The sequence below is a fragment of the Lagopus muta genome, chromosome 8 (assembly GCF_023343835.1).
Source record: "Lagopus muta isolate bLagMut1 chromosome 8, bLagMut1 primary, whole genome shotgun sequence".
In the NCBI taxonomy this organism is placed as follows: Eukaryota; Metazoa; Chordata; class Aves; order Galliformes; family Phasianidae; genus Lagopus; species Lagopus muta.
Window position 1 is genome coordinate 20,037,435 of NC_064440.1, and position 21,804 is coordinate 20,059,238.

Below are 21,804 nucleotides of genomic sequence, written 5' to 3' on the forward strand. Positions count from 1 at the left end.
ATTTCACATCCTAACTAAGTCAGAAGCCCATTTTAGTTTGTCTAAGATACATAATTCCTAGCCAGAATAATAATTAAGTCCAGTTACTTCCTGGGCTCCTTTTTGAGGATTTTTTTCCCCACCACTCAGTTCAAAGCAGTCTCACAGATCCACACCAGGGAAATACTGCTTGACTTCACCTACATAAAGATACATTAGCAGGAAGAAATAGAGGTGAGTAGGTTGGAGAAATCTGAAAACATGTATGTGCACAAGTACAGCTGCAGATAACAGAACCTGCGCAATATAAAGCGTTGCAGGTAATATACCATGTATTGGGTATGCCAACAAGTACAGACTACTCAGAGAACTTAATTCTTTTTTTGAGGACAAGATGATGTAACAAGACATTAACTGTACTCACAGCAACTTGTAAGCATAAATCTTATTTAAATGTAAATACTATGAACCAATGATGTGCACATACTTGTTTTAAGAACATGAACTGAACATGAGCCCGTGACATGGCAAAGTTCTTTTAAGTAAAATACAGTGGTCTGGCCCAAGATGGTGTTCACAGTGCTCACCACTGCCTTTCTTCACAAGTACTTCAAATATATTTTTTGTCTTCTTCAGCTAGATTACTGCCGTTCCAGAATTTTTTCTTGCTTAAAAATCTTAGATTTTAGCACTGATTTCAGGACAGGAAGATAAAAGAAGCCTCAAGGCACAAAGAACTACACTGCTTGTACATCTAGCAGGTGCTGATACACTGGCTTTCCCCACCTGGAGGCCACCGATGCCACAGATGACGCAGTATGGTCACTTTTGCAATTGCTGCTTGTCTACTTACTGTGAAGTCACCTAATTTAACAGCAGCCTCAGCAATAACTAAACCAGCTCATTTGATATTGGCACACTTGCATACTCCCTTGCTGAGCAAAAACCTAACTGCTTCTGCTCTTTCCAGAGCAAACACAGAGCTACGTCCTCAGATGAATTAGGGAATACGGCCATGCTTTCCTTCTGAGAAGTCCACAGATGAACTAGGAAACAAGAAGTGCTTCCAGGAATTAAATGCAAAGTTCTAATGAAAACTTCACTTGTTAAAATAAAAAAGACAAATAGCTTCTTTCGAGAAAGCAACTTCCTGGATGCGAAACTACAACATTCTCAGTCTACAGACTACTCATCTTTCTCATACAATTGCTGTACCAAACAAAGTGATGCTTATCGACATCCAGCTAGTTGTCTACTTCAAAATTCTTGCAAGGAATTTTTGGTTTTACCTTTTCTAATGTGACATTCCTCCAATCAAAGAAAAACAGGTTTTCACATTTCATAGTACAGCAAGAAGTTAAATAAATAAATAAATAAATAAATTAAAAAATACTGCAGGACTGCTACCTTCAAGCTTTCAAGAAAGTCCACAGCAAAGCAAAGAAATAAAAATTACAAGATATTAAACTATATGTAAAGCCAAGATACCTCACCCCAACAATAACAACATCCAATTAAGGAGACAAACTTTTGAGTGTGTTTAGGTGACTGGTTTTGAATACACTGTCACAGCCTGATAATTTCTTTAAGATATTACAGAGAAAAATGTCTCACCTGTATTGCCCAAATAGCAATTATACACTAATATGAAACACAGATCTATAACAAAAGTAGTCATAGGTCAAATAATAGCAATGACTCAGTGAAGACAACATGCCTGGTCTTTATTCTCACGGGAGGGCGGGGTTTACTGGTCAAGTACTTTATGACTCACAGCACGGTATATTAGAAATTCTTCTACGTATTCTTTAGAATTGAGAGACTGTCCTTGTAGCTCAGTAGGTAGCTCTCCTGCTTCTGGCCTATAAGGTCATAGCTTTAAGTCCCTGCTGAGGAAATTTAACAAGTTCCATCTATAAATAGAACAGCATTAGGTGCTACCACTCCAACAAGAGTGGTGGCCTTTAGATAAGAAATTTTTATGTTTTCATAAAAACATCATGTTCTGATGAGAAAAAGACATTGGACGTAGAGAGACACAATGTATTAGGCTAAAGATGAATGGCAAAGCGGCCTCCCAAATCGTTTGTAACTTCAATTACCATCAGACTTACAATTCTAGCATTAACAAACTGCAATAAAGGCTAGAGAAGAACTTACGCACAATAAATTTCCTTTTCAATGAGCATAAGTAATTAACTACATCTGCAGAACTTACCACACTGAGACTGAAAAGAAGCCCCCTAGGTACATCACAATCAAAATTTAACTTGGGACAGCAAAAGGGAACCTCAGTGCAAAAGAAACTTTGGATTTTTTGAAAAGTAACATAAACGTTTGAATGTTCACAGCTCCCATTCTATTTCTGAAGAAAGAAAGTCTCTCTCTGAGAGCCATTTGTTTAATCACCACAGATTAAAAGAATGCTACTCAGCAATACAACATTTTTGCTCCCTACACCTAGGCTTATCCAGCTCTCAAAGAACAACCACTTGTGTCAAAGTTTAGGAATAAAGTCTATTCAAACCCACATCTGAGGTTGTTTGTGCGTTAAACCATAGTTACCTGAGCTTAGAGCTTACAGCTCAGGTGTCACTTTCACTCAGCCTGGTGAGCCATTATTCGCCAAAGACAAAGGATAAGTCATTAGAGTGCTGACAATTTCTCAGCACCTTCTCCACAGCCCTCACCCAAGTGCCCAGGAAAGGAGGCACATTCTTCCATGGAAGACAAAGCAGAAGAGCATACTGCAAACAGTTCTAAGGTACAAAATGTGAGTTTTATACATATTTGTTCACCAAAAGGTGAACAAATTAATTTTATTTGCCTAAGTGAAAGATCTGGGAAATTTAAAAGCACTTTTCCACAGCTGGCCATACTGCGGGATCAACAGGGTTACACAGGCCAGATGTGGTTGTTACCCATGCACTCCAGTTCTTCTTGCTGATACAGAATCACCGTAAGGTAGAGAATAGAAATCTAGCACTCCTGCTCATATCATCCATACAAAAAAAAAAAAAAAAAAAAAAAAAAAAAAAAAGCAGCTTTGGAATAAAAGTAATAAAATAATTCTCTGAAAAAAATATTCTCCTCTCCCACATCACGAACAGTCTATTTTTATGTGAGAAAGAACTAATGATAAACAAGCTTGTACATATCAGTACAAAGGAACCTTGACAGCATTAAGAGGCTGCTTAACATCCAGAATACTCAATACTCGACTCAGAGTGGTAGCCAAGGACACAACTGACACCTGCTATTTCCTCACTGAAGTAATAGCTAAGGGCAACTCTTAAATTTGCACTTCTAGTATAGTTGCCATTTTTAATCCACCATCCAAAGAAAGTCATTTTCTTTTCTACAAGTACCTGGGACAGATCTGCCATAAAAGCTTAAAACAGTTAGGGCCATATAAACAATATGACAGCCCTCCCCAGCCTGCCTCATGCCACCATGAAAACATTCCCACTGCAATTAAAACTATAAATCCACCTGAAACTTGGGCAACAGAACCAAGAGAACCGCTTCTAACTGAACAGTGAAACTCAGCAAATGGAACACACCAGGTTATTTTGGTAATAATGCTGGACATGCTATTATCCAGGACAGGAAAAAAAGAAATTAAAACTAAACTCCCCATTCATTCAGCCAATAATAAGTGAGTAAAGCATGTTTGGACAAAGGTTATCACACTTAGATTCGTCCAGAAATAAAAAGTACTCCTTTTTCCCCAGAGATAACCTCTGAAATTAGAATAGAAGTATTGAGATCAAGTTGTTTACCTCAAAGAAATTCCATTTCAATTTGTGCACTTTAATAGGGAAAAAAAAGCAACAGGAAATATCAAACAAAAAATATACAGCACTCCTCTTGATGCCTTATTTGCTCAGCTAAGAGAATCCCCTTCGTACCATTGCTAATCACACAAAAATACAGCCCTACTCCAGCACGCTGTCTTCTTTTACTTATCCTATTGCTCTACCTCCTATTTGTTGCTACTTCACGGTAGAGAAAGTGTAGTTAAAGCATGAAAACATTGTTTTCCTTGATTTAAACAAGCACTATATTGCCTTGAAAGTAACAGTGTATCTAGGATATGGAAGTTTGAAGACTGAAAACCCAGGACCATTTCAAGGCCCCAAGGGTACTTGTCTACATTGAAATGAAGTAAGGAAACTGAAGAATCAGAGAAATCTCTTCACCTCAGCTTTACGCTATGCAAGAAACAAGGCAGGCAAACACCATACACAACTTCCACAGTTTCAACAGGAAGGTAATTATAATTATTGCTGAGGGTATTAGAGCTGCAGCTGCCAAACCTAAGCGCCTTGTGGTACACAAAGTGATACGCAACAACCTTCCTTGGAAACCTTCAGGTAGCTCAGGGGAAACACCAGGGAATCCTGTTGTGAGAGCGAGCAGCTACAAACAGACCTCTTGTATTAAGGAAGGTAAAATTCAATATATTCCCAGTGAATAAAGAAAAACAGGACCGAAAACATTACCCTAGGACTTCAGTGAGATGCCTGAAGTTTGTCTCGCTACATTACCTGTTATGCAACTGAATTAAAAGGAACAGAAATTCAGTGCAAAGGACAATCCTCCTGAATGGGGTTCATCAATACAAAGATAAAATGAGTCTAGCAAGATCTGCATAAAAAGCTATTTATAAACATGGGATATCTGTTTTTTCTTTTCAGGATTAACACATTCTTCCACACAATGAAAATTATGTTTGCTACAAATTCAAGCACACACAAAAAGTCATATCTCAAAATACCTGCAAAGTAAGAGATGCTTGATCAAAGAAATATGGCAATCATACGGGAACTTTAGCAATATAAACTCTCAAAAACTTTCAAAGTTCATTTGTCTAGAGTAAACCTGCCGCCTGGGAAAAGCAAAACAATACTCAAAGAAAATCATTTTTCCACTAATCCTGTTCTTATGGTGTCCGGTAATACAAATCCAATCTTTTGAGAAGCTGATAAGCCTTTTTTCCCAGAAAAAAAATTTTCTGCCTCTCCCTTCACTGCCCTCCCCAGTTGCATGGCTGGGCAAAGACATATTTCAGATCTGCAGCCAAGTCACACCTACCTACCTACTTTTTTGGAGAAATTAGATGCTTACACTGATAACGGCCATTAAGTTCCGTAAAACCCAAACCCAGGTGGGCTACCACACTTTTCAATTTCAGGATGATGTGCCCACCAGTTTGCCTAACAAGTCTTTCTTCAAGATCCGCATGCCTGAATGTAGTGAGGACCCCATAATAACCCACTTTTGACTTTCTGCCTGCCATGCAAAGAGAAGAAAAGACCAATTCTCTGACAGGCTCTGCTGCACATGTTAGCCATTAACGCGTGCAGCGGTGATGCATGACAACAGGATAAGGATTGGGAGCAACAGTTTCAGTGCTCTGAGGTGAAAATTTGTTCCAGATCAACTCAAAGCACAAGTGAAGACAAACTTTTTAATGCTCTGAAAAGTGATGACCTAAAAATCCCTTTCCATTTTTAAGTGATCTCCCTGTTGATGACCAGTTTGTTCTGATTTTTACCTGACAATGCCATGCAGGAGCCCAGCAGCTTTTTTGTCAGTTCTGCTTATTTCCCCAGATCACTTCTTAGTGCATCTCCCCCCAAAAGCATTTCTGTTACCATCATTTTTCAATCCTTAGTAACACCTACTTCCCATCTGGCTGGCACACAAAGCTTCACCTACCAGTCCACAGCTTCTCCCTGTAACAGAAGCAATCTGTTTGGATTGCTGTCAAGTCATCTTCTGCACTGCTACAGAAACCCAGCGCCTACGAGCTGGGCTCAGAACTGATGGCCACTCCCAGGACACTGGTTCCTTAAGGCAGTTTAAGGACCATTAAGAATTTGGACTGAGCTCTGATAAAAGGCAACAAATAATCTTCATCCTCTCAGGACCTGTAAAGTTTAAGGATTCAGAAAAACAGTTTGTGTGGTCTCTAAAATCTGACAGAAACAGTGCATGCACCAGATGTGCCACAGACTCATAAGAAAGAATGTTTAGATGGGAAATAATTTTGAAAGGTAGGTGAGTGTAAAAAGCAGTTTAACATACAGAAAAAGCTTATACAATTTTATACTTTGACACGGTATGTAAAAAACTTGTCTGAGTTACAAATTTTAACAAGAGTTTGTATTGTGTAAACCGTAGATACTTGCTTTTAATTTGCTAGAGAGGTACTCATAGCTTTCAGTGTTAGATCTTTACGTTTACAGTTCTCAAGGAAAAGAAAGCAGAAATAATGCAATTTTCAGGAAGGAAAAAAAAGCATAGATGTATATGCCTTAATTAGACTACTTTGCATTAGGTTTTGGTTGGTTTTTTTGTTTGTTTTTACTTATTAGCTCTACTAACAACTCCAAATAACACTTAGAAAGATCTTTGTGCTTACTGGGCAATGAAAAGAAATTTTACAACACCTCCTGACTAGCTTGCATTCTGGCTACATGTCTAGCAAGAGCAGAGGAAGAGGAAGACTAAGATTTTGAAGAAAGAAAAAGGAAAAAGCAGTATTTAACAAACAATTCCAACATCTTTTGTGATCTCAAAGACTGAAGGAAAAGAACAATCATTTCACCATCATTACATTTCAGAATCCATGAAAGCCCTGAAACATATGACAAGTACATGAAAGACTAACTTGATAGATCTAAATTCAAAGAACACAAAGTAAATACCTGAATGGTCTGAAACCCCACAATAACAGTCTCACTACTTTTTCAAACCCCCAAAATGACAAGAAATGGCATTAACCTTTTTAATAGCCTGAGAAAACGCATTGGCTTATTCAGCATATACATTAAAAAGCATTTTCTGTGCATATTATATCAAAAAAAATTATATCCTTCACAAGCATTAAACACGACATAAATATGAAACAGAGCAAGTCTGAACAGTTTATCACTTGGTCTCAACTTACATCAGACAAAACTATAATTAAAAACCCAGTATGGCAATTGAGAGTGTGATTTCCCCTTTTTCTTAGGGATATTGTAGAAACGGTTCTCAGATATCAGAACATAAATGTTTACAACATACAAATGTACCAGTATAGCCTTCACATGTGGAAGTACTTCCTAAAGTGATGCAGAAGATCAAAGGACTTACTTCACTCTGTCCAACTGAAGATCTGTCCTCACCTTCTCACAGCATTTTAAACAACGTTAAGTGCTTAGCTGCAATCAGTGTCCCATGATTCTACTCAAAGTATATGCTCAAGTTCAAGGGAGCAACAGTTCTAACCATCTAAATCACTACTGTAATTTTCCACACCTTTAGGTTTTGTGTTGGTCTAAATGAAAAGTACTCAGAAGTCACAGGGCTTCAGTGTAAGTCACAGAGAAATCAGCATGAGGATAGATGTAAGGCTTGCCCTTAAGAACAAAATTCTAGAATTTGCTGTTAACTCAGTATTTTCTTTTTCTACCAATCATTTCTGTGTATGTTACTCCAAAAGTAATGCCTCCTATTTATTTCCACAGAAACTAAAACACATGCAAAAAGCACTATTTGATAGAGCAAATCCTTGGCTACAAAATCCTGTTTTTCAACATAGTCACCATCATTAGTTATGCATTTTTAACCGTGATGAACAAGAGTGCACACTGCACTCGGAAAAAACTGCAGCAGTGGAGGTGACCACTGTTTCACAGGTGCTATGGCGTGGTATCATCACCAAAACTCCATCCACCACTTCACTGTATTACATCCGCTGTTTGGTCTCGACACACTCAGCAAGCATCAATGAATACCAACTGGTGTCAATCATTCCACATGGAGAAGTTTCATGACACATCCTTGCTTCATCTGCACTTCCATGTCAGAGCCATTCTATCAGACCGCCCCTCAGCTGCCATCTGTCACATGGCAACACACTGCAATACCGGTGGGAAGGTTTGACCTCTGCTGTCACACCACCCACATCTGCTGCTGCTATCATGGGCCAATGTAATAAAATTGGAGGCATTACTTTCAGAGCAGCCTTTATTAATGTTTCCAACAATTCAGTTCACTTTTAAGTCTCCAGCACAATGACCATAAAGAAAGATACTCACTATTCACCAGAAGATGAGGTTCTTTAGTGATTTTCAGTTTGTTGTACTGTTTTTGGGCTTTCTGGGGGAGGGAGCGAGTAAGGAGAGCCCTGAACTTGATGACTTTGAGTTGCCCAGTAAAAGTAGTTACATTTTAATGGCTATCTGTTCAACAGTTATTAGTTCAAGTACAGCAACGCTGTCCTTAAGCTATAGAGTCAACTTAAAAAATGGAGTTTACGTACGCATCAGATGAAAGATCCCATCACAGGCGTTAATATGAGACAAAAAGGAATTTCCTAGGCCTTGGCCAGTATGGGCTCCTTTCACAAGGCCAGCAATATCCACTACATTCAGAAAGGCTGGAATTTTGCTGGAAGATAAAAAGTTTGAAAGTTTCATTATTGAAGCATATTGGTCAAAATGTTTGTCACAGAAATAAGTCCAGAATATGAAAATAAAACAGTTCATTTTTCCAAAACAAGTTGCACATAACAATATCTTTATATCTTACATCTACATTATTAAAAAAAAAAAAAAAAGAAAATAAGCTTTCCTACTCTTCCTTCAAGAAAAACTTGTTCTTTCAAGCAATCTCAGAATGCTGAAATAAAATGCTTATCACTGAGCAGTTTTCATAGCACCAAATGGATAAAACACCTCAGTGCCCATCAGTGCTATCCTCCCCTCCACTGTTAGTTCAGTAAGCGAAGCAAGTTTGTCAGAAGGGCATATTTTAAGCAGCATTGATTAAAACAGGTAGCATTAACTAGTAGTGGTGGTGGTCAGGGTTGTGTGAACAATCAGAAAGAAAGCAGCAAACAAGTCTAGTTGAAGATGCCATTTTAATAGATACAAAGTGGTGATACTTAACACCACCTACATTCAAACAAAAATTACTTCTCAAAATCCATCTGAGGAAAACAACAAGCAAGAATGCAATAAAATGTTAACTAAGAGCACCTTCATGTGATCTACACAAATGTCCACAGTGGCAGAGAGAATCCCGCTGAAATGGTGCAAATTCCTCATTATAAAGACTACAAAATGCAAGCCTGAGGCATCAGGACCTCCAACCCAATGGCTTCAAAACACTCGTAAACAAAAGGAGCAATACTTAATTTCCATTAAACAACTTAAATTGTCACCCTTATATTTCATTAGTACTACACCAAGATAAATACAATCATACTATCAACTGTAGACGTAACAGAAGGTGCCCAAATCCACAGCTTTTATAATGCTGGTGGAAAGATGTGAATAAAGCTATCAAGTCTCCCATTTTTGTCTTCAACATTCCTCTAACACTTCACAAGAAAAATGATTTCTTCAGATAATAAACTGACCTCATAGTACAGGATCTGGATAAAATCATCATCTTCACCAAGGTGAAGTTCAAAGCATCCTTAAACCTGCCGGTTTAGGCAGGAACTTAATTAAATGTTTTACACCATTCCTAACTTTGTGATGTGATTAGAACTGAGCCAGAACACAGCACGATACTCAAAACAGTGAGATTAGAAAATAGGGAAAAAAATATTTAAACATAGCTTATGAGAAAGAGTATAAATACTTTTTGAAGTAAATAAACTTTGAAAGCTTCACACTTTCATCCCACTATGGTTTTCTTAGCAAATTCCATCTTTTTTTTTTTTTTAAATTACCAACATATGAGCTCAAATGGAAACAGCAATCAGTGAGCATTAAGGCACTACCAAAAGTAACACAAATTCTGAAGACAGAAACCAGTAACCCCATAAATGCATTAACACAGTAACTCCTTTCATCTAATGAAAAGGCAGAGGTAATAAGACCCTCACTACAAATAGCAGCAACCTCCCCATTAGAATTATCAGAATTCCTTGTTTTCTGGCAAATAACTAAGTTAACAGCAAGGTAGGGAAACACCACGTTTTAGAGCACTTCTCCATTGTAACTTTAAACTATTTTAAGAAAAACAAAGGTGTTGTTAGGAATGTTTTCTTTCCTCTATCCATTCTGTAGGATTATCTTCCTGGCCAGCCATCAGAAGAACACACACTATAAAGATGGCACATTAGAGCAAAACAGCCTTCTTCATATGCAGATAGACCACTATCACGAGAATCAACTCCAGGTATCAGACAACGGATTCCAAACACCAGCTTATTTCACATCTTACTAATAGAAGAGAGACCTTTGAAGATAGAATATCCAGGTCCCCAGGATGGTTTCATCTCAGCTATCACAAAATTAACATCCTAAGCAAAGCAAAGCACCACTGCTCCCAGCAGCCCACTCCCTAAACCTGAATCTCTATTTCATCATAGATGAACACAGAAATAAGGAGAAAAGGCAGGAACTACTCACACTTGCCTATGCTTTGAAAGACAGTGAACATCGTGAAATTAGGCAAACAGAAATACTGCAAAAATGGGGGAGAAAGTACCACAGGTATCAACTGCTTTAGTACTTTTTAAAGAACAAAAACTACTGGATTTTCTTTTTCACCTTTCTCTAAACAAATTAATTTCTGTTTCTTAAGATTTGTTAGCCAGCATTAGATGAAAGTCACTGAGCTTCACATGATCACCAGGAACAGGTGGCACCAACCGATCATTTGCACACATCAGTGCAACACTGATCTACCACGAAGCATGTCACAGTAATGCGTAACATGAAACACCACAGCATCCAGAAATGCCTCTATATTTTAAGCACATACATAATCTTGGAGCAAGGATTTATTTATTTATTTATTTATTTTACCTTGCTCAGAAATCCAGCAACAGCACCAGCACACCACCCTCACTGTACAGGGTGCACTATAGCAAAGATCACAAGAGTTGCTGGGGCAAAGAAGGCCCAGTTTGGTAATGCAGTGGTCTGTATATTCCATCAAGAACAACGGAGTGATGCATCCAAAGGCTTATGCATTTAAAAAAGAAAGAAGCATCTTCCTTACCAATTTGTTTCAAGTTCCTACTAAAAACTGAGTTACTTTAAAAGGCAACACCGGTTTCTTTAGCACAGTGGTGGTTTAAGACAATTTCCTTCATCATTAGATATCCTTCATTAGAGTGCTTTATTTTCTAAGCCAAGGTACAAAGTTTTTTTGTTGTTTTTTTGTTTGTTTGTTTTTTAAGATAAACACATGCACACAGTCTGCAATTTGTTGTACAAACATATTTGTGCCAAAATTTGAGAGGAGGGAAGGCATACATTTATTTCCTAAACTTCCATGAGCAATCATTCAGTGTAACTAGCCATGTAGTTGTGAAACAGTTAGCATGCACCTAAGGCATTGATTTGACATCGAAGTCAAAATGCTCTTTCTCTATTTACATTTCTGTTCTGTATTTCCACAGTCTTTCTTCTCCACCACCACTCCAGTGATTTCCCTGTACCATGCAGTACAGCATAATGAAACCTCACACCCACCAGGAGACTCCAAAAAGCCACACAAAAGGTCCAACCTAGCTCATAACACAGCAGATTTCCAACATGCCTACTTGAAAATTCTCTTAGTTCTAGCTTTATGTTCATTTCTCAAATAGTTCAATAAACTTCTCTACTATTTCAAACTCTACCTGTTACACAGTCTGACCCAGCAACAGAACAGATTATTCAGCACCAGGGTAAAACGCTCATCCCTTTTCTCTTTGTTAAAAACAAATGTTACTCATTCCCTGGTTCCAGTACAGGCTCTTCTGCCTTTAAAAACTTTATATCAGATCTGTTTGAGAAAGAGAAACTCCTCTTCCTCCCCTAGCATTTGTATGCTCTAAGCAGGAATCACCCTTTTAAGAGGTGACAAGTCAGATTAGTAGAAGTAGCAACACAAAACACCTACAACACAACAAAGCCAATTCTGGCTTGTTTCCAAACAGAGAATAGTGCACAGTCCCTCCTGGCTACTGGAGGCTGTATGCGACATTACTGCTTCTGTGAGTGACTGAACCAGAGGAGCTACCCACTAATCCCCACACTCATTTCTTTCAAGTAACAAACACTCTCTTTCTGAAATAAAAGTCTAAATACCATTCAAGTGAAAGTGGATTTACGACTTGTATCCAATTTACTATCCAACAACAATATTCAGTGATATTAAAGGGTTTTTTGTGGTGCTGATGTTTTTATTTTCTTTTAGCCCCAGAGAGAGAGAGGTCATGTCTTTGGGATGACAATAAGAGGCGAGCAGGAAGAACTACTTATCTCTTTATCACTTTACTGATTTATAAGTAGCTGATGACAGCTAAACAAGAATAGTGTTCATGTGGCCAAGCAGTAACAATATCACAACTTATAACTCTGTCTTAAAAAAAAAAAAAAAAAAAAAAAAAAAAAACCACTTTAAAAAACACATAATTACTTCTTCACAACCAACAGTCCAAACCTTTTGGCTTATTTTTGGTCTGTATATTAACAAGCAAGCTTAGTACTCACTTGGGACTGAGAACTAAGCTACAACAACTTACTTTAGTAAATAGTTCCATGTTGATGTATTTTTTCAATATTAAAAAAGTACACAGGAATTACTGACAGAAGTAATTTGCTCGAACCTGAAAATTAAGCTAACAAATGTATTCCTGGTCAATGATTGGTCGATCGTTTTTAGATATCTGTGAGACTTGACTCAAAAAACTGAGACCCAACTATTGAACTACAGCAGACATGTATGCTAATTTGCACTATGATTTATGTACATTTATTTTTATACATCCACATTTTAGTGCAAGCAGAAATTAATAAATAGCAGGCATCTATTTTAGTTTCTGAGGTCTGATAGCACCTTACATTTTCGTTTCCAAACAAGAATCCACTTTCCACACACACTAAAGGAGATGCCAGTAAAAACAAAGATGCCGCATTTGCAGTACACTACCATAAAAAGTTTGCTTTCAGTAACACTACTTCCATTGCTTAAGCAAGAAAGTACAAAGCAAGAACTCGAGTTACCTTGGAGGCTTGTGGTACTGGCACAGGAAGTCAAACCTGTCATCCGGCACAGGAACTCGACTCTCATTTGGATCAATAGTACAGAAAGGAAAATTCTCTGCTGCCGCTTGACTCTTCGTTAACACATTGAAAAACGTGGATTTCCTGTAAGAAAGAAATTTTGTTAGATAAATCCAAACAAGAAGAATGTACAAGGGCTGGGTAGAAACACACCTTTCCCCCAAACCACACGCAGTACTGAACTGCCCCTCGACTTCAACAGCAGACCCGGCCGCACTGCCCCCGCCAAGAGCCGCTTACACCCCCCGAACACACGGCACAGCAGCTGCCCACGGCCGGCAGCCACGCAGCGCAGCGCCACGTACGGCGGCCCACCTTCTGCCGCTGGGGCGGGTTTTGCTTCACCAGCTCTCCAGAAGTTCCAAGAGAGACAGTCCCGTTCGCTGCCGCTGACGGGGCCGCTCACCCCCTCCTCCCCGTAAGCAAACGAGCCGGCGGGCACACGCGCACGGCAGGAAGCGGCGGGCGGGCACCTACCCCACGTTGGGCAGCCCGACGATCCCGATCTTCAGGGACGTCCCGAACCTGCCGATAATCGGGTGCGCCTTCACCCCGTCGCCTGCCTTCTTCGGGGCCATCTGGGGACGCAGAGCAGCGCTCGGTGAGGGACCCGCACCTCCCGTGCCGACTCCCCCCGAGGTGCCCGGCAACCCCCGGCCGTGCGGCCTGCTGCTGCCTGCTGCTGCCGCCGCCGGGCCCGCCGCGCCGCGAGCGGAGGGAAAGAAAGAGGAAAGGAGGAGAAAGAGGAGCGGGACCCGCCCCGCCGAGCCCCGCGGAAGGCAGGCGGGCGGACGGGCTCACCTCGCGGGACGGGACGGCGGCTGGGGCCCAGCGGAGCGGAGCGGCAGCACTGGCACGCGGAGACAGACACGCCGGCTCGGCAGCTGCGGGCGGCGGAACAGGCGGGGCCGCTTCGCCCATTGGCCGGGCCCACGCGAGGGGAAAGGTCGGCGGCGGGAGGCGGGCGGGGCGGCGTGGAGGCGGCTTCCCTGCGCTGACGGGCCGGGCTGCTAAGGGCTGCCCGCCGCGCTCCTGCGCTGCCGCCTGCGAGGCTTGCCGTGGGACGCCTGTGGTTCCTCGCCTAATGGTGCGCCGCAATGAAAGACGCTCCTGGAGCTTGACAGAGATTCCACGCCACATCCAATAACTTTTCCAAAGCCGTGCACGGACGTAGACATCCTTAGTCCAGTGCAGTGCCCACTGCCGATGGCAGTTCGTCATTTGAATGCATTGCAATCAAACGTAATTGCTTTTGCTTAATAATATATGCATATATAGCAGTAACTTGTTTACTATAAATCAAACCAGCAGAAGTACACATGCCCATTCAAGAAAAAAAGCAGATGTTAATGAGCCTTACCCATCTAGAGACGGCTGTGTGCCACAACACTCCAAAATCTCATTGAGAACCGATCCTGGGCTCCCAGCATTGCAGCACCAACCAGCTGGAGCTCCCCTCCTGGGAGAATGAAACAGTCAACCCCTCCTCCAAAAAAATCAGCAAAGAGTCAAAGAAATGGGCTGGTTAACAAATAAAAAACAACCCTGGTTTCACACATCAGGCAGCCCAAACCCGAGAAGTCAGCGGCTCAGCAGGAGGTGGGAGCAGAGCCCACAGCCAGCTGCTGCAGGTGCACAGGCCACAGCCGCACCTTCCTGCAATGGATCATCGAGCCCTGCATGGTTCTGTGCAACACAGTCTGCCAAAATGGGCTGGGCAAGGCAGAAGGAAGTGAAAGGGATGTGCAAGATGTTGCAGTTGTGCTAGAAAAATTACCTCCACGCAGGGGTCCCATTTAACCTGTAAACAGGAGTTTAGTGTATAATGAGTGATCATTAGTATAATAACCTGCATCTTCGCTGCTTCAGCAACGACTCTACAGAATCAGCTCCACAGTTTCTATGAAGGAGAAAGCAGGAACACAGAGCCCCTTCAACCTCTAGATGCGGGACTGGATGTGACCCTCTGCTCAGTTTTGGGAAAAAGTGGCTGACATCAGAAGTCAGTATTCCTACATGGTATGAGGCAACACAGCCTGGATACTTTATTCTTATAAATGTCAGCATAGCTCTGATTCTTCCATTTTCTCTTTCAAAGAAACAAATACATAATTTTATTCTATAAATGCACTGAAAATAGTCAACTATCTGCAAGAGTCATTAAGACCACTATTAAGACCACTAATTCCCCAACCAAATTATTTTGATTACATCATTTCCTGAGCATTAAAAAAAGATTTGAAAATAAGTATATAATGATTGGACTCAGACTGCATTATATGCCTAGTTCATTATTTTCTTATGTCATGAATTCATGTTCATGTCATCTTCAGACACTTTGAAGACTGCAAATATTTACCTCAGCTGCATGCATAATTTGCTTTAGTGGGTTTTTTAAAAATAATTTAACTGAAGAATAATTCATTTTCCGTCTAATTTCTGTTAAAACAGCTCACCCAAAATAAATAAATCAGCAAGAAAACAACAGTTCTCTCAGCCTAAATTGGCCCTGTCAAAAGATGCCATGCCATTATTTAGGAAGTCCTCCCATAGAGGCTTCTTTATTGAATGTGATCTCCAAAAGCTTTTTGGGATGATTTCTGCTTGTAAATGAATGGTGAGCAAGACTCTTCTGGAAATAACATCAGTGAAAGAGCAACATCGAGGCACAAAGAGTAATCCTGTTCACTGCAAGTAGAGGTGGGGTTCACATTTGCTGGTTGTCTTCCTACCCCAACAATCCCGCACTGGAATGGGCAATGGAAAGATAGAACACCCAGCATCCAGGGATATGCAGCATGCATCAACAATCCTTTTGGATGGAAGGAGCACTGGGAAACACGCATACTGATACATTTTTTTTCATGCTTATTTATGTTAATAAAGGTGGCATATACTCAAGAGAAGCCCATTGCAAACATGTGAGGATTTTTTTTTATAACTATTCACATGGCAATTTAATAAATAACAAGGTAATCCTCTTCAGAGTATGCATCTAGGAATTTACCAGAGATTTTAAGGGGAAAAAAAAAGGGGATTGTTTAGAATCCATAAAAAAAAATTAATTGTGGAAAGTTACAGAAGTCAGACCAAGGCTTTTAAATTAAAGACATTTTCTTGAACTCAGACTCCGAGTTCCTCTGAACCATTACAGATAGACACCATCAAGTGTTTGCCTGCTAAGAAAATTGAAGGAGAGAAGACAGTAAAAGCTGTTCTTACAGCACGTCCTATTTTAAGTCCGCAAGATTAAATTCTCAGAACTTGAAAAACACCAGAGTGAAGGAGTCAAGGTGAGAGTATCAGATTATATATCATCTAGGTCACAATAAGAGGAATATAATCTTGAACATTATAAAAAATATGTAAGAAACATGTTTCCCTGTTTTTATACATAAATTAGAACTACATACGAAAAAAATCACAGTTACAACTTATTTCCTGTCTGAGTAACAAAAGATTTTGTTACAGTGTGATAGAGAAGATTATTGTATCCACTCAGAGCTTTTCTATTAGTATAGTGATAATCATCAATAGTCTTTTCTTGCTGGTAACATGCCTTCACAGTTACAAATAAAACCCTTCAATAAGCAAATAGCATTTTTGGTCAGTCTGGAATAAACACATCTTGGTTTTACACCCTTCTAAAGATCTAGACAGTGCACTCTTTCCAATACTACTCTGTGTTCTAAAAGTGGGGTCATGCAAAGCTATTTCATGGCAAAACTACAGGATGAATTTGCCTAGCTTGAGTTATAAGACCACAAACATCCTGAAAGGCTCCTTTCAAGGAACATTTCCATTAATTACATTTCCTCACCCTCCTAATGTTTTGTCAGTCAGTTTTGTTGTCCATCCTTTCAGTTTAGGCAAATCTCTCAGAAGAGAAACATTTTGACTGTCTCCTTAAAATAAAAATAATGAACTTAGATGAATATTTGTGTGTGACAAGAGAATTGCTATTTACCTAGTAGCCAGTTAAACTTTTGTTTGTTCTTCTCACAAGCATAAATACAGGTATCAGCAGTTTGCTATGTGAAGTAACGTTTATTTTTTGTGTTGAACTCCAATTTTAGATATCTGAGAAAACAGATTAAGTCTGGAAGAGGAAAACAATATTGTTAAGATGTTGACCACTTCTGCTGCTTCTACGCCATGTATTTAATACAGCACCAAAGTCAGTGCTGCACATCCGAGAATTGTGCAAGATTTAATATAGTTTACTTACGCTCTTCATACCTCATCATGCAATTAACTGTAACAATGCCTGCTATTCATCTCAACTTCTACACCTAATTTACTGTTAGGCATGGCCACTTCAGTACAGCAGGTATAGGATTTTAAAACATTTGATTCCATCCATAAGAAACCTTCTCTTGGCAATGTAATACTTCACCTTACATACCTTTATTTTTGAGTCACAACTGGAGTCATGGTTTGCCTTACTTGGTTGAACGTTTCTATCCAAATCTATCATAAAGGTGAGCAATCTCCCTTCAAACAGGCACATATAGCTAACACCATAACGATTCTAACTGATACTTGAGATGTATTCTGTAAGTTTAACAGAAAACAAAAACACCTAGAGTGCAATTATGTCAGCTTAACTCTCCAACACAAACATACTGCCAAAATATAGCTTACTGTACATTCTGAATGCGTGCAGAAGTCAAACAGCCCTAGAGCAACTCTACCCGATTAAAAACAATATTTAAGGCAGAGTAATAAAACAAACACCTTGTGGTTTGTGCCACCAACATACTCTTTGCTTTCTGCTTCCCAGAACATATATTTACTGCAAAGTCACCGTTAACTGCAGAAATAAGTGGTTTTGGAGAACTGAAGGAATAAACACAGAGCCCTTGATCCTCGCTGTGACTGGGCAATGTTCAGCGCAACCCAGGGGGTTAGAAGAACAAAGTTGCTTTTGCACATCAGCAACCCAGGGTTGCCTGGGTCCTTGCCACTGGGAGGCAACAGGACAGCCTTGAAAAGAAATGCTGTCCGAGGGCACAGTCAAACTAAACACTGTTCATTGTGTTCTGCAGAATTTAAGGGCTCTCATCATCCAGCTGAACAGTACTTTAATACAACATTTTAAAACACTAGGCTCGGTAGGATTCACTAGGCTTTGGTTGTGGTTTTTTTTCTTTAAACTGTAGATTCATCCAATTCCATAGAGAATCCACCCTTATACCATCTTTTATATTAATTTATACTATACTTTGCAACCTATTTATTAATCTATTTATTAATCTACCAACGAGATATGGTTTAGAGGCTTGTGGTAGCAATGGTATGGGAAGGCAGTTGGACTAGATGATCTTGCAGGTCATTTCCAACCTTGCAATTCTATGATTCTATGATTCACTCTTCTTGCTTAAGGAATGTCAGAAGGTTGGAAATGGTCAGTGATGTCAGCATTGCTCCACAGCTGGTCAGGATCACTGTGGTGGCATAAAGTACCACTTTCTTACCACTTTTTGCAATGGCCCAGACTGAAATGGCTCAGGAGCATAACAGTCCGATCCACCACATTAATATTTTATTTTATTAATATTTAAATCACGAGTCTGGATATTTCAGCCAAATTCTCTAACTTCAGCATGGATGATGTTGCTAACAGGTATAATATGTACTGAGATTTCCATATTGAAGAGATCAAAAGACAGATGTGATCCCAGACAGAACCAAGAGAACTACTGTAGTAGGAGAAATTACTAGGGAATTAATGAAATTTTAATTAAAAAAAAATGACAGGTCTACTTTGAAATTTCCAGGAGCCCAGCAAAATGACAGTGTAAAAGCAAGTACCAACCTAAAATAAAAACACTTCTGTGATTATTACTACTAAAAACAGAGAAAAGTATTTTAAATTTGGACCAATCACCAAGTAGACTCTATCAGACTTTCCCCAGGCTTTAAGGATTCTAGATCCATCCTAGCACAACCCTTTTTTTTGTTTGTTTGTTTTTGGGGTGTTTTTTTTTTTTTGTTTTTTTTTTTGTTTTTTTTCCTACAAATGAAACCTTAAGACATGAAAAGACTGCTAGAAGGAAAGATAAGGTAGTGATCTACAAAAAAGCTCAGACCTCATGTTATTTAGTGCTGGGAGTGGTAGCACTGAAAAGTGAATGGTACTCAGTAGTTGAGCTATGAAGCACAAGGAAGGAATGTGAATGTGACATACTTCTTACTCCTTGAAGGGTATTAGTGACATGGAAAGAGATGCTGTAACCTACAAGATTGCCGTACAAGATTGTGTAACTACTAAGAAAACGCAGCAAGAATGCTGACTGGGAATAAGCCTGTGAAAAGGCTAGCTCTGCACCTGTCTCCTATAAATCTATGGGCAGCCCAGGATGGTATCTGAAAGAAACTGCAGATATCATTATCTTTTTTCCCTACAATCTGTCTCTAAACTTGACTTTTTGGGTGAGGTGTGAATCAGACATTACAGCATAATAACTAAAGCCAATATTCAGCTTTGGCATTAGTCTGGTCTCCTAACTGCTTGCAGCTAAGTCCAATCCAAGGACGGCAGAGTTGCACTGGTTTGCAAAGACATTTTCTGTTCCTGTTCTAGGGCATTAAAACGTTTGTGATGTCATTTCTTTATGAAAGAATTACTACAGTAACTGTTTCATTTCACATACTGAGCACAGTACAAAAATACACTGACAAATCTGGATTACTGAGCTCAAAAATGTCTTATCAATAAAAGCTGCTAATCTCATTCTGGGCCTAGCATAATGCATATTAAGTTATTTTCCAGCCTGATAGTCTATTTTGATGAAAGAACAGACTGATAGAGCTACCTGGAAAACTTGTAAGTAAAATGGAAACTATACAATTTTGCACACTACATCTAATTTGCAAAATGACTGCAAAATGTGAACCAAACAAGATGTTGAAGAACATCATGCGGGGATTTTTAATTTAACGTGGTTATTATTCTTATAACCTGAAGTGTTCCAATAAAACTGATTATTACTTTAATACTACTTACCTGCTTTTCTGGAGGCTGGAAAGAAGAGTTACTTGCAGAAAGTTAAGAGACATTATTCATAAAATACTAAAAAATTCCTTCAGCTCTGGCAAAAACCACAGTCTACAGGACAACTGCATTTAAGCGTTCAAAAGAGGACCTTCCAGCTACTTCGTAACTTCTACTGTGACTTTCTATTCCAGAACACAGGAACAAGAGCATAAATTGTAACCCTAATTTATGAATTAAACATAGGCAGCCAGGTATCCCCCACACTTGACAAAGAACTGCATAAACCAAGAGTAAAATCCTTCCAGATGACCCACTTAGTTCACCTCGAAGGTCTGAAGGAAACAATGTGTCTATACACTATTGTACACATTGTATATAGCGCAGATGAAGCACAAATCAAGAATTCACAGCAATTTCAAAGGTATTAACAGGCTCACAATCCTGATGTTTCTGCGAATGTAACCACAGTATTATTTAAGTGTGGATGCTTGTATACAGATTTCGCTACTAAGTTTCAGACCTGGAGACATTTTCAGCCAGAGTTAAACTATGGCCTGCTGCTTGCAGTGCCTCCCACCAAAGAAAAATAAGAGCACGGCTTCCCACAAAGCGCTGTTCTTTTGCCAAACCTGGTCTATGTCTTTATATATATTTACATCAATACTTTATACGCCCATTTCATGTTTAAATGGAAACTCTGCCTTACAAAGTAGTTTTATTGCTTTACTCAGATCGTCACGTCTTTACTACAAGGTAGCAAAGGTCAGCATATTTACAGCCAGGGCAGTACAAGCCTCAGAGTGGAAGCAACAACTGCTGTGGGGCTGCAGGAAGGCACTGAGGTAACACCAATAACCTGCTATGAGAGGAAGGGAAAGCGCATGGCCGCTGCTGCGTCAGATGCGAAACCATCAGCTGGTTGATTTGTTACGTAAGTAAAACAGACACATTGATTTTATCTCTGTGATGCTGAAAGTCAGACTCAGACACTGAGTGCCTTCAGGAAGAGCAGTGTTTGCCAGGAGAGGTATCCACCTGCTCTGCTCCTAGCTAAGGGAGATCCTATGCTTGTCACGTGGTTACAATTTATAAAGATTGATACCTGAAAATGCCTAAGATTCATTTAAGACGTATATAGATAATTAGCTATCAAAAAACACTCTTACTGTTACTATTCTGAACATCTTGTCTATAAACTATGGATTAAATATACATATATATGCACAGTGGTAATTAGTCTTCCTACAGTTCATCCGTAAGATTTACACTGTGATTGTTTATCACGTTTCTTGTAATGATGCCTTTTGTGAATTCCCTTCATATTTATGAAGGTCTTGTGATCCAATCTCCAACCTATTTAAAAGAAAATGCTTTCTGTGCCATTTCGCACTTGTGGTCGTTCGGAGTTCTATTTCAGCTTCATTAATATTGATGCAACTTGTCTCTCTATTCGTTCTCGGCAGATTCTTTGAAATTAATCTGTAGCATTTGCCATGATTTGTTTCTGTTATGCACTACGCCCCAAGTCCAGCTCTCCTCTAGTTAATTTTGTTTTCTTTATTTTTATCCACTTGCTATGACTGTTCTACTACTTGTGCCACTGTGGCGTGTCAGTCCTTTATGGGATCCCCGTTTTGTCTCTGCCTTTCACTGTCATTTACCATCATTACAGGCCTCTTGAATAAAAATGTAGCCCTTGTTTCTGACAACGTCCATGTTCCTTTTCTTTCTGTGTGATTTTCCATCATTACAGTT

The 21,804-nt window shown here is 39.5% G+C and overlaps 1 protein-coding gene across 1 annotated transcript in view; it reads right to left on the reverse strand.

Annotated features, from left to right (window-relative positions):
• Positions 1–13,982, reverse strand: part of OLA1 (Obg like ATPase 1) — an 86,337-nt gene extending 72,355 nt beyond the window's left edge. Inside the window, exons 1-4 of the mRNA XM_048953723.1 lie at positions 13,851–13,982; positions 13,527–13,627; positions 12,990–13,133; positions 8,297–8,424 (exon numbers count right to left, since the gene is read on the reverse strand). Coding sequence (XP_048809680.1) covers positions 8,297–8,424; positions 12,990–13,133; positions 13,527–13,627; positions 13,851–13,970 — 493 coding nt within the window. The 5' untranslated portion in view covers positions 13,971–13,982. The remainder of the gene's footprint in view (positions 1–8,296; positions 8,425–12,989; positions 13,134–13,526; positions 13,628–13,850) is intronic.
• Between the last annotated feature and the right edge of the window lie 7,822 nt (positions 13,983–21,804).